The sequence below is a fragment of the Pagrus major genome, chromosome 2, assembly GCF_040436345.1.
Source record: "Pagrus major chromosome 2, Pma_NU_1.0".
Taxonomy (NCBI): domain Eukaryota; kingdom Metazoa; phylum Chordata; class Actinopteri; order Spariformes; family Sparidae; genus Pagrus; species Pagrus major.
In genome coordinates, this window is record NC_133216.1 from 542,501 (window position 1) to 557,147 (window position 14,647).

At 43.9% G+C, this 14,647-nt stretch overlaps 1 protein-coding gene across 1 annotated transcript in view; it reads left to right on the forward strand.

Moving 5' to 3' along the window:
- Nucleotides 1-10,867, forward strand: part of LOC141012721 (segment polarity protein dishevelled homolog DVL-3-like) — a 16,809-nt gene extending 5,942 nt beyond the window's left edge. Inside the window, exons 5-15 of the mRNA XM_073486234.1 lie at nt 2,075-2,219; nt 3,263-3,359; nt 3,792-3,861; nt 4,523-4,662; nt 6,091-6,167; nt 6,872-6,939; nt 7,149-7,229; nt 7,310-7,444; nt 7,808-7,975; nt 9,269-9,457; nt 10,064-10,867. Of these exons, the coding sequence (XP_073342335.1) occupies nt 2,075-2,219; nt 3,263-3,359; nt 3,792-3,861; nt 4,523-4,662; nt 6,091-6,167; nt 6,872-6,939; nt 7,149-7,229; nt 7,310-7,444; nt 7,808-7,975; nt 9,269-9,457; nt 10,064-10,347 (1,454 nt within the window). The 3' untranslated portion in view covers nt 10,348-10,867. The remainder of the gene's footprint in view (nt 1-2,074; nt 2,220-3,262; nt 3,360-3,791; nt 3,862-4,522; nt 4,663-6,090; nt 6,168-6,871; nt 6,940-7,148; nt 7,230-7,309; nt 7,445-7,807; nt 7,976-9,268; nt 9,458-10,063) is intronic.
- The last annotated feature ends 3,780 nt before the right edge of the window (nt 10,868-14,647 follow it).

The window sequence follows — 14,647 nt, forward strand, 5'->3', positions numbered from 1 at the left end:
TGATGATGATGGTGATGATGATGATGATGATGGTGGTGATGATGATGACGATGATGATGGTGGTGATGATGATGACGATGATGGTGATGATGATGATGGTGATGATGATGATGATGATGTGATGATGATGGTGATGATGATGATGATGATGATGATGATGATGATGATGTGATGATGATGTGATGTGATAATGATGTGATAATGATGTGATGATGATGATGATGATGATGATGATGATGATGATGGTGATGATGATGATGATGATGGTGGTGATGATGATGACGATGATGATGGTGGTGATGATGATGACGATGATGGTGATGATGATGATGGTGGTGATGATGATGTGATGATGATGATGATGATGATAGTGATGATGATGTGATGATGATGATGATGATGATAGTGATGATGATAGTGATGATGATGATGTGATGATGATGATGTGATGATGATGATAGTGATGATGGTGATGATGATGATGTGATGATGATGATAGTGATGATGATGTGATGATGATGATGATGTGATGATGATGATAGTGATGATGATGTGATGATGATGATGATAGTGATGATGATGATGATGATGATGATGATAGTGATGATGATGTGATGATGATGATGATAATGATGTGATGATGATGATGATGATGATGTGATAATGATGTGATAATGATGTGATGATGATGATGGTGATGATGATGATGTGATGATGATGTGATAATGATGTGATGATGATGTGATAATGATGTGATGATGATGATGATGATGATGTGATGATGATGTGATGTGATAATGATGTGATAATGATGTGATGATGATGATGATGATGATGTGATGATGTGATGTGATAATGATGTGATAATGATGTGATGATGATGATGATGATGATGTGATAATGATGTGATAATGATGTGATGATGATGATGATGATGTGATAATGATGTGATAATGATGGTGATGATGATAGTGATGATGATGATGATGATGATAGTGATGATGATGTGATGATGATGATGATGATAGTGATGATGATGATGTGATGATGATGATAGTGATGATGATGATGTGATGATGATGATGTGATGATGATGATGTGATGATGATGATGATAGTGATGATGGTGATGATGATGATGGTGGTGATGATGATGTGATGATGATGATGATGATGATAGTGATGATGATGTGATGATGATGATGATGATGATAGTGATGATGATAGTGATGATGATGATGTGATGATGATGATGTGATGATGATGATAGTGATGATGATGTGATGATGATGATGATAGTGATGATGATGTGATGATGATGATGATGATAATGATGATGATGTGATGATGATGATGATGATGATAGTGATGATGATGATGATGATGATGATGATGATGATAGTGATGATGATGATGATGATGATGATGATAGTGATGATGATGTGATGATGATGATGATGATAATGATGTGATGATGATGTGATAATGATGTGATAATGATGTGATGATGATGATGGTGATGATGATGATGATGATGATGTGATAATGATGTGATAATGATGTGATGATGATGATGATGATGATGATGATGATAATGATGTGATGATGATGATGATGATGATGATGATGTGATGATGATGATGATGATGATAGTGATGATGATGTGATGATGATGATGATGATAGTGATGATGATGATGATGATAGTGATGATGATGTGATGATGATGATGATGATGGTGGTGATGATGATGACGATGATGATGGTGATGGTGATGATGATGATGATGATGATGGTGATGATGATGATGATGGTGATGGTGGTGATGATGATGATGATGTGATGATGATGTGATGATGATGATGATGATGTGATGATGATGATGATGATGTGATGATGATGTGATGATGATGATGATGATGTGATGATGATGTGATGATGATGATGATGATGTGATGATGATGATGATGTGATGATGATGATGATGATGATGTGATGATGATGATGATGATGATAGTGATGATGATGATGATGATGATGCGCCCTGCTGCCTCTGATTGGCTGCTGTCTCTGCAGGTGGGCATCTGAATGGTCACGCCCACCGACCGGCTCAGAAGAATGGGGCGGAGCCAACAGGTGGAGGTGACAGCTCATCAACCCAACAGAGCAGCCAATTAGAGACGACCAGTTTCTGCTCATCTGAGGAAGACTCAGGAGGAAGGTCAGACCCACACACACACACATACAAACACACACAGACACACAGACACACACACACACACACACACACACACACACACGGCTCATTGACATCATCATCAGCTCTCACTGTGATTGGTCAGTTTGATGACAGCACACACTCACCTGCCCTGAGGTCTTCTTCTTCTGCTCCAGTAAACCTGTTCAGACGCCGGTCTCCTCCTTCCACTCTGATTGGCTGCTGCAGGTCATGTGACGGGCGGTGCAGCGTTTATTGTCCATCAGATAAAAGAGTCCCAGCTGATCTGAGAGCAGAAGTAATGTGTTCCTGTGACACTCGGCTGCTCAGCAACCTCCACACATCTTTAATAATCTGCACAGTCAGAGTCTTTTTACAGATTCAGGAGTTTTGATTCGAAGTCAGTCGACTCTTATTTTATACTTTTTAATATAATATTTATTTTGTCACATTTCTGGATTTGTTTGAATTTTGTACTTTTTTACATTTTTGTACTTTTTTATCTTTTGACACATTTCCCATTTAAATTTTGTATGTTTTTGATGTTTGCCTTGAACGTTGATTTTGTTTCCAAAGGTTTGTGTTTTAATTCTCACATTTTCATCGGACGTGTCGACATTAACTGTGATTTAGAATATATTTTGATCTTTTCTGAAGTCTTTTGTATTTTGTAAATGTAAAGCTTTTTCTACAGTTTTTGATTTTTGTTGTCTCCTATTAGTTACTTTTAGTTTTACTAATATTATATTTACAATTACACGTTTCAGATATGCAGCTGAGCTCACTAACATAGATATGTTCATTTTATAATATGATTTTTTAGATTTATATTTGGACATTTTGTTTAATTTTTATGAAGTTATTTTTCCATTGGTGAAGGCATTTTGATTTTTGACCTTTGCTCTCATATTTTTTGGATCATGATTTAATTCTGGTTTTTCATTATGATATTTGTTTTTATGCCTAAATATCAGAACCTGTCACACCTTCACCTGAAATGTCTCAAACTGAACCAGGTGTTTTTCCTCTGTGATGTCACACACAAGGTTCAGCCAATCAACAGGGCAAAGCAGCTCCTCACCACGACTCGTCAGGCGACAGCGCCGCCGCCACCGAAAACCCAAAACACAGCGGATGGAGAGGGTACACAACCACACACACACACACACACGCACACACACACACACACACACACACATCACATGACATCACTGACAGAATTCAGCATCTCTTGTGTTTGTGTCTATTTTTGATGATAATATCAGAACTGAAACTTCCTCTCAGATTCAAGTTTTAAAGAGCATCAAAACATCTGCAGTGACTCAGTTCATCCCTGAGGACTCTGCAGTGACTCAGTTCAGTCTCTGAGGACTCTGCAGTGACTCAGTTCAGTCCCTGAGGACACTTGTCTCTTCTGTCAGTGATGTTATTTGATGAAGTGAAACATCGTCTTCTGTCTTCTACCTTTCTGTGTGTGAATTTCTTCTGTCACTGATCTGTCCTTCATTTTCCTCTCTTATCTGTCCGTCTCTGTCTCTCTGTCTGTCCTCCTGTATCTGTCTGTCTGTCTCTCAGTCTGTGTCTTTCAGCAGTGTCACTGACTCCACCATGTCGCTCAACGTCATCACTGTAACTCTGAACATGGGTGAGTACCAGCAGTGGAAGAAGTATCCAGAGCATTTCTTTAAGTTGAAGTACAAGACCTTTTAAAGTACTTTATACACAGTTAGCTGGTGTAGTCCAGTAGTTCCCAAGCTGCGGGTTGGGCCCCTCCAAAGGCTCACCGGACAAATCTGAGGGGTCGCCATAATATTAATGGGAGAGGAAAGAATAAAAAAAATACAGAGATACACAACATCCGTTTTCAGTTTCTGGATTTTGATTTAATCTTTGAATTTGACTGAAATATTCAGTTGATATTCATCTATAATATGTTCAGGTACAATTCATACTGAGTACAAGTAGCTGAACATTGTACTGATGTACAGTACTGGAGTAAAGATTACTCTCCACCACTGGTGAGTGTGGACGTCACTAACACTTCATCACTGTGATCATGTTTCTGTCTTCTGTTCATGTCACAGAGACAGTTTCATGCCTGTATTTAAAGTAACAACATGTTTTATCATCTGTTCTCTCACATATGATCATAAACATAATCAGGAAGTGAGAACAATTAACTTTGTCTAATAAAATCTTTACGTGTTGATACACACTGTCTGTCTCTCTGTCTGTCTGTCTGTCTGTCTGTCTCTCTGTCTGTCTGTCTGTCTGTCTGTCTCTCTGTCTGTCTGTCTCTCTGTCAGAGAGGTATAACTTCCTGGGTATCAGTATTGTTGGTCAGAGTAACGACAGAGGAGACGGAGGGATTTACATCGGCTCCATCATGAAGGGAGGAGCAGTGGCAGCAGACGGACGCATCGAGCCCGGAGACATGTTACTGCAGGTACTGCAGTACTAATACTGCTGTCAGAGACATGTTACTGCAGGTACTGCAGTACTAATACTGCTGTCAGAGACGTGTTACTGTGGGTACTACAGTACTAATACTGCTGTCAGAGACATGTTACTGCAGGTACTGCAGTACTAATACTGCTGTCAGAGACGTGTTACTGCGGGTACTACAGTACTGTCAGAGACGTGTTACTGCAGGTACTGCAGTACTAATACTACTGTCAGAGACGTGTTACTGCAGGTACTACAGTACTAATACTGCTGTCAGAGACGTGTTACTGCAGGTACTGCAGTACTAATACTGCTGTCAGAGACGTGTTACTGCGGGTACTACAGTACTGTCAGAGACGTGTTACTGCAGGTACTGCAGTACTAATACTGCTGTCAGAGACGTGTTACTGCGGGTACTACAGTACTGTCAGAGACGTGTTACTGCAGGTACTGCAGTACTAATACTGCTGTCAGAGACGTGTTACTGCGGGTACTACAGTACTGTCAGAGACGTGTTACTGCAGGTACTGCAGTACTAATACTGCTGTCAGAGACGTGTTACTGCGGGTACTACAGTACTGTCAGAGACATGTTACTGCAGGTACTGCAGTACTAATACTGCTGTCAGAGACGTGTTACTGCGGGTACTACAGTACTGTCAGAGACGTGTTACTGCAGGTACTGCAGTACTAATACTGCTGTCAGAGACGTGTTACTGCGGGTACTACAGTACTAATACTGCTGTCAGAGACGTGTTACTGCGGGTACTACAGTACTAATACTGCTGTCAGAGACGTGTTACTGCGGGTACTACAGTACTAATACTGCTGTCAGAGACGTGTTACTGCGGGTACTACAGTACTAATACTGCTGTCAGAGACGTGTTACTGCAGGTACTACAGTACTAATACTGCTGTCAGAGACATGTTACTGCAGGTACTACAGTACTAATACTGCTGTCAGAGACGTGTTACTGCAGGTACTACAGTACTAATACTGCTGTCAGAGACATGTTACTGCAGGTACTACAGTACTAATACTACTGTCAGAGACGTGTTACTGCAGGTACTACAGTACTAATACTACTGTCAGAGACGTGTTACTGCAGGTACTGCAGTACTAATACTGCTGTCAGAGACGTGTTACTGCAGGTACTGCAGTACTAATACTACTGTCAGAGACATGTTACTGCAGGTACTGCAGTACTAATACTACTGTCAGAGACGTGTTACTGCAGGTACTGCAGTACTAATACTACTGTCAGAGACGTGTTACTGCAGGTACTACAGTACTAATACTGCTGTCAGAGACGTGTTACTGCAGGTACTGCAGTACTAATACTACTGTCAGAGACGTGTTACTGCAGGTACTACAGTGGTATCTGTTAGTAGTACTAATACTCATGGTAGGACTGTTCTTGTATTTTCAGGTGAACGACATCAACTTTGAGAACATGAGTAACGACGACGCTGTCAGAGTCCTCAGAGAGATCGTTCACAAACCAGGGTGAGACATCTCATCTGATCTGAGACATCATTTACAATGCACGCTGAATCACAGGGTCAGTCCCTGCAAGCGTCTCATGCTTATACATTTCTTTTTACATTTCTCTTTTACATTCATGTAGATATTTTATCATCCTGTTTATGTTGTATGTGTATGTTGTGTGTGTTGTTTATAAGCTACTGGAGACCTTGGATTTCCCTCGGGATCAATAAAGTATCTATCTATCTATCTATCTATCTATCTATCTCATACTACTACAACTTCTAGTACTTCTGAAACTACTATTACTTCTGCTTCAGTGAGTTATATTACTTGTACTACAGTACTCCTACTCTGTAATCCTGGAGGGCAAAGCTCTTCTCAGTGGGGCAACACTTCCTGTTGGTGTTTAAAACACTCACACCTTGAATTCTCTATCCCTGGTGTCCTGACAACACCTCCAGATATCAGCTGTTGTACTTCTACTACTGGGACGATATCCTGTTATAATCGTCACTCCCCAGTCTCTACTGTGCTTTAGTTGAGGTGTGTTTTTGGGGAGTGACGGTCAGAGTCTGAACACCAACAATCACCTCTGAACATGTTTCTTTCTACTGCATGTACTATTAATACTGCTAATAATACTAATACTGCTCCTGCTGTCTGTCTGTCTGTCCGTCTGTCTGTCTGTCCGTCTGTCTGTCTGTCTGTCCGTCTGTCTGTAGTCCTGTGACGTTAACGGTGGCGAAGTGTTGGGATCCAAACCCACGAGGCTGCTTCACACTGCCCCGGAGTGAGTCAACAACACACACACGTCTTTTTACTTCAGAGGAACCTCATTAACATAATTTAGTCTCTCACCTGCACCCTGACACCAGGTCCTGAGGACAGAGACATGTCTGAGGACAGAGACTAACAGTAACAGTTCTGATATGATCCGTTGCGTCTCCAGTATTTACTGGTTCTGATATAATTCACACACTGTTTCTTCTTCTTCTGAAGGCGAGCCGGTCCGTCCCATCGACCCCGCTGCCTGGGTGTCTCACACCGCCGCCATGACAGGAAGTCTCCTCCCACACTACGGTGAGACTCCCATCAGCCACTGCAGCATCCATCCATCACCTCTCCGTCCACGACTCCGACACTAATGTGATGTTTTTCAGGCGTGCACGAGGACAACCATCTCAGCATCCACAGCGACATGACGGCTGTCGTCAAGGCGATGGCCAATCCTGAGTCAGGCCTGGAGGTTCGGGACAGGATGTGGCTGAAGATCACCATCCCTAACGCCTTCATTGGTGAGAAGCTCCGCCCACCAGGAAGAAAACTAAAACAAAACCTTTATAATGATTTAATTCAGTTTAACACAACAACAGTCACTGCAGAGTTCATCCTGCAGGGAAGAAGTGAAGATGATGAACGAGACGTGAAACCTTCTTCTCTCATGAGTGAATAACTGTCGTCTCATTGGTTGCGTGTTGAAAGGCTGGTTGCACTTTGAGTGGCGAGATGTAAACTGTGGCAGAAGAGATACGACTGCTTGTTTGTCTTCTCAGCTGCATCTCGTCCTTTCTGAATGTTGCACTGACAGAAGAAGAAGATCATTTATCTGAATGTTTCTGTAAAGATCCTCTGACTTCAGCTGATCTTCGCTCCGTCAGGTTCGGACGTGGTCGACTGGCTCCACCGGAACGTCGAAGGTTTCACCGACCGCCGTGAAGCTCGCAAGTATGCCGGGAACCTGCTAAAGGCCGGGTACATCCGCCACACCGTCAACAAGGTGACCTTCTCTGAACAGTGCTACTACGTGTTTGGAGACCTTTGTGGAGGTGAGCAGAGTCAGTAACAGTCAGGCCTGCAGGACAACACCAAACTATTCAATACATTAAACTTGTTAAAGTGTGTGAGGCTGCAGTACCACTGACAGCCACAAGATGGAGACAAACAGCTCAAAGCTCAGCGGCTTCACAGACTCAACAGAACCAGCTGTTCATTAGTCCTGTTCCTTTAAACGTCAGGGTGTTGATCCATTATGTCAGATTTCTGATTCAGATGATTTTTGTTCATTCTGCTGATTGTTTCACTGTCAGGAGGTTGAATTAAACAATGTTCTGATTGGACCCATTCGTGATATTATGAGGTAAAAACACACACAGAGGTCTGATTCTGTGTTCAGCATCATGTGATCCATTTTAAATCTTGGTACCGACCAAATGTTTTGGATGATTGTTGTTGTCAACATTCAGAATTTAACAAAAACATCTTTTTTAATATTTCACACAGCTGATAATCTGACATGACCAGTCAGAAGTGTGTTGTCGGGTCACTGGAGGCAACGTCTGGGCTGAACCGCTGATCCAGTTCTATAACTGCCTCTCAGGCTGTGACACACTCAAACACACAGACGATGAACAGTTTCAGAAAACATCTGATTGTAGAGAACGCAGATTAAACAGCTGATCTCAGCTGTCAATCAAACTAATGTTGTTATCACAGACAGAGAGGTGACATCAGCTGAGACAGTGTCTAACATCTGGAGACAGCATCTAACATCTGTCTAACATCTGGAGACAGTGTCTAACATCTGTCTAACATCTGGAGACAGCGTCTAACATCTGTCTAACATCTGGAGACAGTGTCTAACATCTGTCTAACATCTGGAGACAGTGTCTAACATCTGTCTAACATCTGGAGACAGCATCTAACATCTGTCTAACATCTGGAGACAGCGTCTAACATCTGTCTAACATCTGGAGACAGTGTCTAACATCTGTCTAACATCTGGAGACAGCGTCTAACATCTGTCTAACATCTGGAGACAGCATCTAACATCTGTCTAACATCTGGAGACAGTGTCTAACATCTGTCTAACATCTGGAGACAGTGTCTAACATCTGTCTAACATCTGGAGACAGTGTCTGTTGCAGTTTAATGAGAACACATTTTCTTCAGCTGATGTTGAACCTGTAAAATATTTGTCAACATGTAGAAACAGGATAATAAAGGGCTGAGGGCGGAGCCTGGAGGTCCTCCACAGGAGGGGCGGAGCTACAAACCATCTCAAAGTGTCTCTGATACGTGAACCTGATGTCTCTTAATAATGTGTCTCCTCTGTGTCTCAGAGCTGGCTGTCATGTCTCTGCTGGATCACGAGGAGGCCTCCAGTCGAGCAGCAGGATCAAACTGTGACCCTCCAGCCTTCTCCTACCAACACCCCGTCCCTCACCCCTACAGCTCGCCTCACCCCCTCCACCAGCTGCCCGCCTGGGGAGGAGGAGGAGGAGGAGGAGGAGGAAGTCAGCACAGTGAAGGTGACACAATGATTATCACAAACACAGTCGGTCCTGTAGGATCAGGATCAATAGAACATGTGGATCCATCTCAGCTAATATGTCCTGAACGATGAGCATCAGACTTCACAGATCATTTCAAGTTTGACTTCAGCTTATTAAAAGACTCAGCGACAGCGCCACCATGTGGCTCCTTATAAACATCACTTCTTTTGTCCAGTGACTGGTGAACTGTGAAGGAAACATTTCCTCTGAGGACCAAGATTACGTTACTGCAAAACATACTTTTTACTTCATATTTCATTTAATGTAACACTAACAGTCAGCACAGCTAGCAGTGTATTAGCCTGCAGCTAGCTGTGCGTTAGCCTGCAGCTAGCTGTGCGTTAGCCTGCAGTGTCTCTTGTCCAGTGTGATGAGGACGATCAGCTGACTGGTACCAGAGGAAACTCTCTCTCAGAGATCCTACATTGATTTGTTTGAGAAGAGGGTTCACTCTGGACAGACTTGAGAATCTGCTTCACATGCAGCTCCACCATGTGGACAGTTATTTACCACGTTATGTCTCGCTCCTGAATTCTGAGGATCAGTAGTAAAGTGTTTTATTTTGGTGGTCTGTGTTGACAGGAAGTGGCAGCAGTGGATCAAACTGTAGTGACGGTCAGAGGGAGGTGGGAGGAGGAGGAGACAGCGAGTCCACCAAACAGGAAGTGACAGCTTCACCTGACAAACAGCTGGAGGCGGAGTCCCCCGGTGACGACAGCACCCGACAACCCCCGACCTCCCTCACTGGTCTCCAGGTTAACAAAGACTCACAGGACGTCCCACCGGCCCCGTCGCCGTCTCGAGCCCGACAGTCCTTCTGCCTCGCCATGGGTAACCCCAGTGATTTCTTTGTGGACGTCATGTGACCCTGTGGTGATGATGTCACGTCCTGTCCTGGTTTAAAAATGTCACGTTTATAAGATATTTCAACACAATCTGCTGGTTCTAACGAGCGGAGAGGAAACTGTCATCTGTTTGAACTCATTCAGGGAAGTTTCAGTTCCAGAACAACGTCAGAGGTGATTTATTTATTTATTTTATTTATTTATGTTCATCATCTGTGGACGACCTGAAACGACGCGGGACAGAGCGGGACGATCCAGGGATTACACTGGACCTGGACCTGGATCACATGGATGGATGGAGGCTCAGGCTGACACACTGAAGAGGGACCTGGCTGGTCAATATGAACCAGTGTGACCAGAGTCTGAACCTCTCTGTTGATCTGACTCGTACATCACACTGTACACCTGACCTGTATATTAATATATGTCTCTATGACGTCACACACAGTCTGATGATTGTTTTTATTTATGAGCGCAGTTTGATTTCATCTCTGCTGTCTGAAGCTTTTTAAAGTGGAAACAATAAAAAATGTACAAAAACCTTTTTGTGTTGAAGTTTAGTGATGAAGATAAAGTCGTTAGCAGCTCTGCCCTGTTAAAAACTTCATGTTTGTTTGTGCAGGTTCTATCTGATTGTTTCAGATGCTGCATTTTAAAATGTTGATTATTTCAGATTTTGGTTCCTCAGACTGGTTGATGGTTCAACTGCATGTGATCCACGACAGTGAGAAACATAACAGTCACACATCAGGCTGATCCATCCCTCCCTCTCTGTGTAACATGTAACCCTTCACTGTAGCTGCTGAGCTAACAGTGTTAGCACGAGCTCGACCGCATGTAGAGGGTGTAAATCTGGTCTCCTCAGATCAGGTTGATCTCTGTGATCACAGCAGACGAGCTGCATGGAGACATCTGATGTTTAAATCATCTCCAGCTGCTTCAGCTGTTCAGCAGAACGCTGCAACTCTGTTTTACTGTGAAGCTCCAGAAATGTTCTGTGGACTACGAGACTTCACCTGACTTTATATCATCAGGAGGAGACGATGGCTGAGCCTGACTTTATATCATCAGGAGGAGATGATGGCTGAGCCTGACTTTATATCATCAGGAGGAGATGATGACTGAGCCTGACTTTATATCATCAGGAGGAGATGATGGCTGAGCCTGACTTTATATCATCAGGAGGAGATGATGGCTGAGCCTGACTTTATATCATCAGGAGGAGATGATGGCTGAGCCTGACTTTATATCATCAGGAGGAGATGATGGCTGAGCCTGACTTTATATCATCAGGAGGAGATGATGGCTGAGCCTGACTTTATATCATCAGGAGGAGATGATGGCTGAGCCTGACTTTATATCATCAGGAGGAGACGATGGCTGAGCCTGACTTTATATCATCAGGAGGAGATGATGACTGAGCCTGACTTTATATCATCAGGAGGAGATGATGGCTGAGCCTGACTTTATATCATCAGGAGATGATGACTGAGCCTGACTTTATATCATCAGGAGGAGACGATGGCTGAGCCTGACTTTATATCATCAGGAGGAGATGATGGCTGAGCCTGACTTTATATCATCAGGAGGAGATGATGACTGAGCCTGACTTTATATCATCAGGAGATGATGACTGAGCCTGACTTTATATCATCAGGAGGAGATGATGACTGAGCCTGACTTTATATCATCAGGAGGAGATGATGGCTGAGCCTGACTTGATATCATCAGGAGGAGATGATGACTGAGCCTGACTTTATATCATCAGGAGGAGATGATGGCTGAGCCTGACTTTATATCATCAGGAGGAGATGATGGCTGAGCCTGACTTTATATCATCAGGAGGAGATGATGACTGAGCCTGACTTTATATCATCAGGAGGAGATGATGGCTGAGCCTGACTTTATATCATCAGGAGGAGATGATGGCTGAGCCTGACTTTATATCATCAGGAGGAGATGATGACTGAGCCTGACTTTATATCATCAGGAGATGATGACTGAGCCTGACTTTATATCATCAGGAGGAGATGATGACTGAGCCTGACTTTATATCATCAGGAGATGATGACTTAGCCTGACTTGATATCATCAGGAGGAGATGATGACTGAGCCTGACTTTATATCATCAGGAGGAGATGATGGCTGAGCCTGACTTTATATCATCAGGAGGAGATGATGGCTGAGCCTGACTTTATATCATCAGGAGGAGATGATGACTGAGCCTGACTTTATATCATCAGGAGATGATGACTTAGCCTGACTTTATATCATCAGGAGGAGATGATGACTGAGTGAACTGTCCCTTTAAGTTCACATCGTCCACATTTCTTCAGACAAATAATCAGAAAAATAAGATTGATTTTTTATATCATCAGCGTCAGTTTGAGATCAGGCTCCAGGAATATTACTGCTGCGTGTAATCTGATTACACAGTAACTTATGGATAAGCAGGATCACTGTTATCATAACTGTGTTATTGTTGCATATCAACATATTTCAGACCTCTTCTGACCCTGTCACCTGTCTGTCACCTGTCACCTGTCACCTGTCTGTCATCTGTCACCTGTCACCTGTCTGTCATCTGTCACCTGTCACCTGTCACATGTCACCTGTCATCTGTCTGTCATCTGTCACCTGTCACCTGTCTGTCATCTGTCACCTGTCACCTGTCACCTGTCTGTCATCTGTCACCTGTCACCTGTCTGTCATCTGTCACCTGCAGCCTCCATGTTCACTGTAAATCTTCATTGATCGTCCATCAGCTTGTGTTGTGTGTGTGTGTGTGTGTCTGTGTGTGTGTGTGTGTGTTCTGTGTGTGTGTGTGTGTGTGTGTCTGTGTGTGTGTGTGTGTGTGTGTCTGTGTGTGTGTGTGTGTGTTCTGTGTGTGTGTGTGTGTGTGTGTGTGTGTGTGTTCTGTGTGTGTGTGTGTGTGTGTGTGTGTGTGTGTGTGTGTGTGTGTGTGTGTGTGTTAATGATCATGATTCATGCACAGCTCCCTGCTTCCTCTCTCCTCAGCAAGGAGGAGGGAGGGCCGCGTCCCAATCCGCACACGTGCCGCCTCGGTCCCAGTGAGCTGTCAGAGGAGGAGGGCGGAAGCCGGTAGGTGTCGGTGTGTGAATCAAACCGACACGTCGGCGTTAAACTGATTAAATAACCGTCTGTGGAGACTGTAAACACAGCTCAGTGTAGCAGGAGGAGTCCAGTGAAGGAGGCTGGCTGTTCTGAACGGGACGCGGCCGGCTCGGGCTGCCGTCAGCTGACAGTCCGCCGCCGACATCTTGCCTCCGACCGGAGGAGACGGAGCTCGTCACGGTCACACGGCCCGATGGACTGAGCAGGGCCGGCGGTTCTGGTGAGGCAGCCCGGACTGAACGGCTTCTCTGCGGACCGGGTGAGAACATGGCAGGCAGTCAGAACCACCGTCTGCCTGCCTGCCTGTCTGTCTGCCTGCCTGTCTGTCTGCCTGCCTGTCTGTCTGTCTGCCTGCCTGCCTGCCTGTCTGTCTGTCTGTCTGCCTGCCTGTCTGCCTGCCTGCCTGCCTGCCTGTCTGTCTGTCTGCCTGCCTGCCTGCCTGTCTGTCTGTCTGTCTGCCTCTCTGCCTGTCTGTCTGTCTGCCTGTCTGTCTGCCTGTCTGTCTGCCTGCCTGTCTGTCTGCCTGCTGCAGTCACGTTAGCAGGTGTTGCTAATAGCTCGTCGTCGTCTGCGAACAGCCATTAAAATATCCCCATTTTCAATAATGTATAGCTGATCAATACCTGAACATTACGTGTAGGTCGTGATTTAATATCTGTGATTAGTCAGCGCTCCTCCTTTTAATTCGGTGCATTCAAACAACAGCTATGTTGAATATTATCGGCAGAGGAAATGAATGTTTAATCGATGAATGACGTTTCCGTTATTTTGAGCTGCACCGTGATGCCGCTGCGTGACTGGGCGGTTAGCTTGAGCCAAGAGGTCGCCTCGTTCACTTCTACCGTGAAAAGATGAAGAGGTCAGAGTTGTATGTAGGTTATCTATAGGCCGAACATACAAGAAGAATCTACATTTACTTTCTGTTTAATGCTTTGACGGTTTATGTGTGCAAATGAGTCGAATTACATGAAAACACTTTAAAATGTCAGATTTTTCAATGGAGTTCGGATTGTGTTCTCTCCATGAGTGGATAGCCCGGAGCTGTAACGTTTTCTGCCTTCATGCTGCACTTTCTGTTGTTAGCATTGGTTACAGGACCGCAGCAGCTAACATGCTAACTAGCAGCTGTAACATTAAAGGACAAGTGAACGGGTTAATATATAATAATAATAAGCTCATATGACAC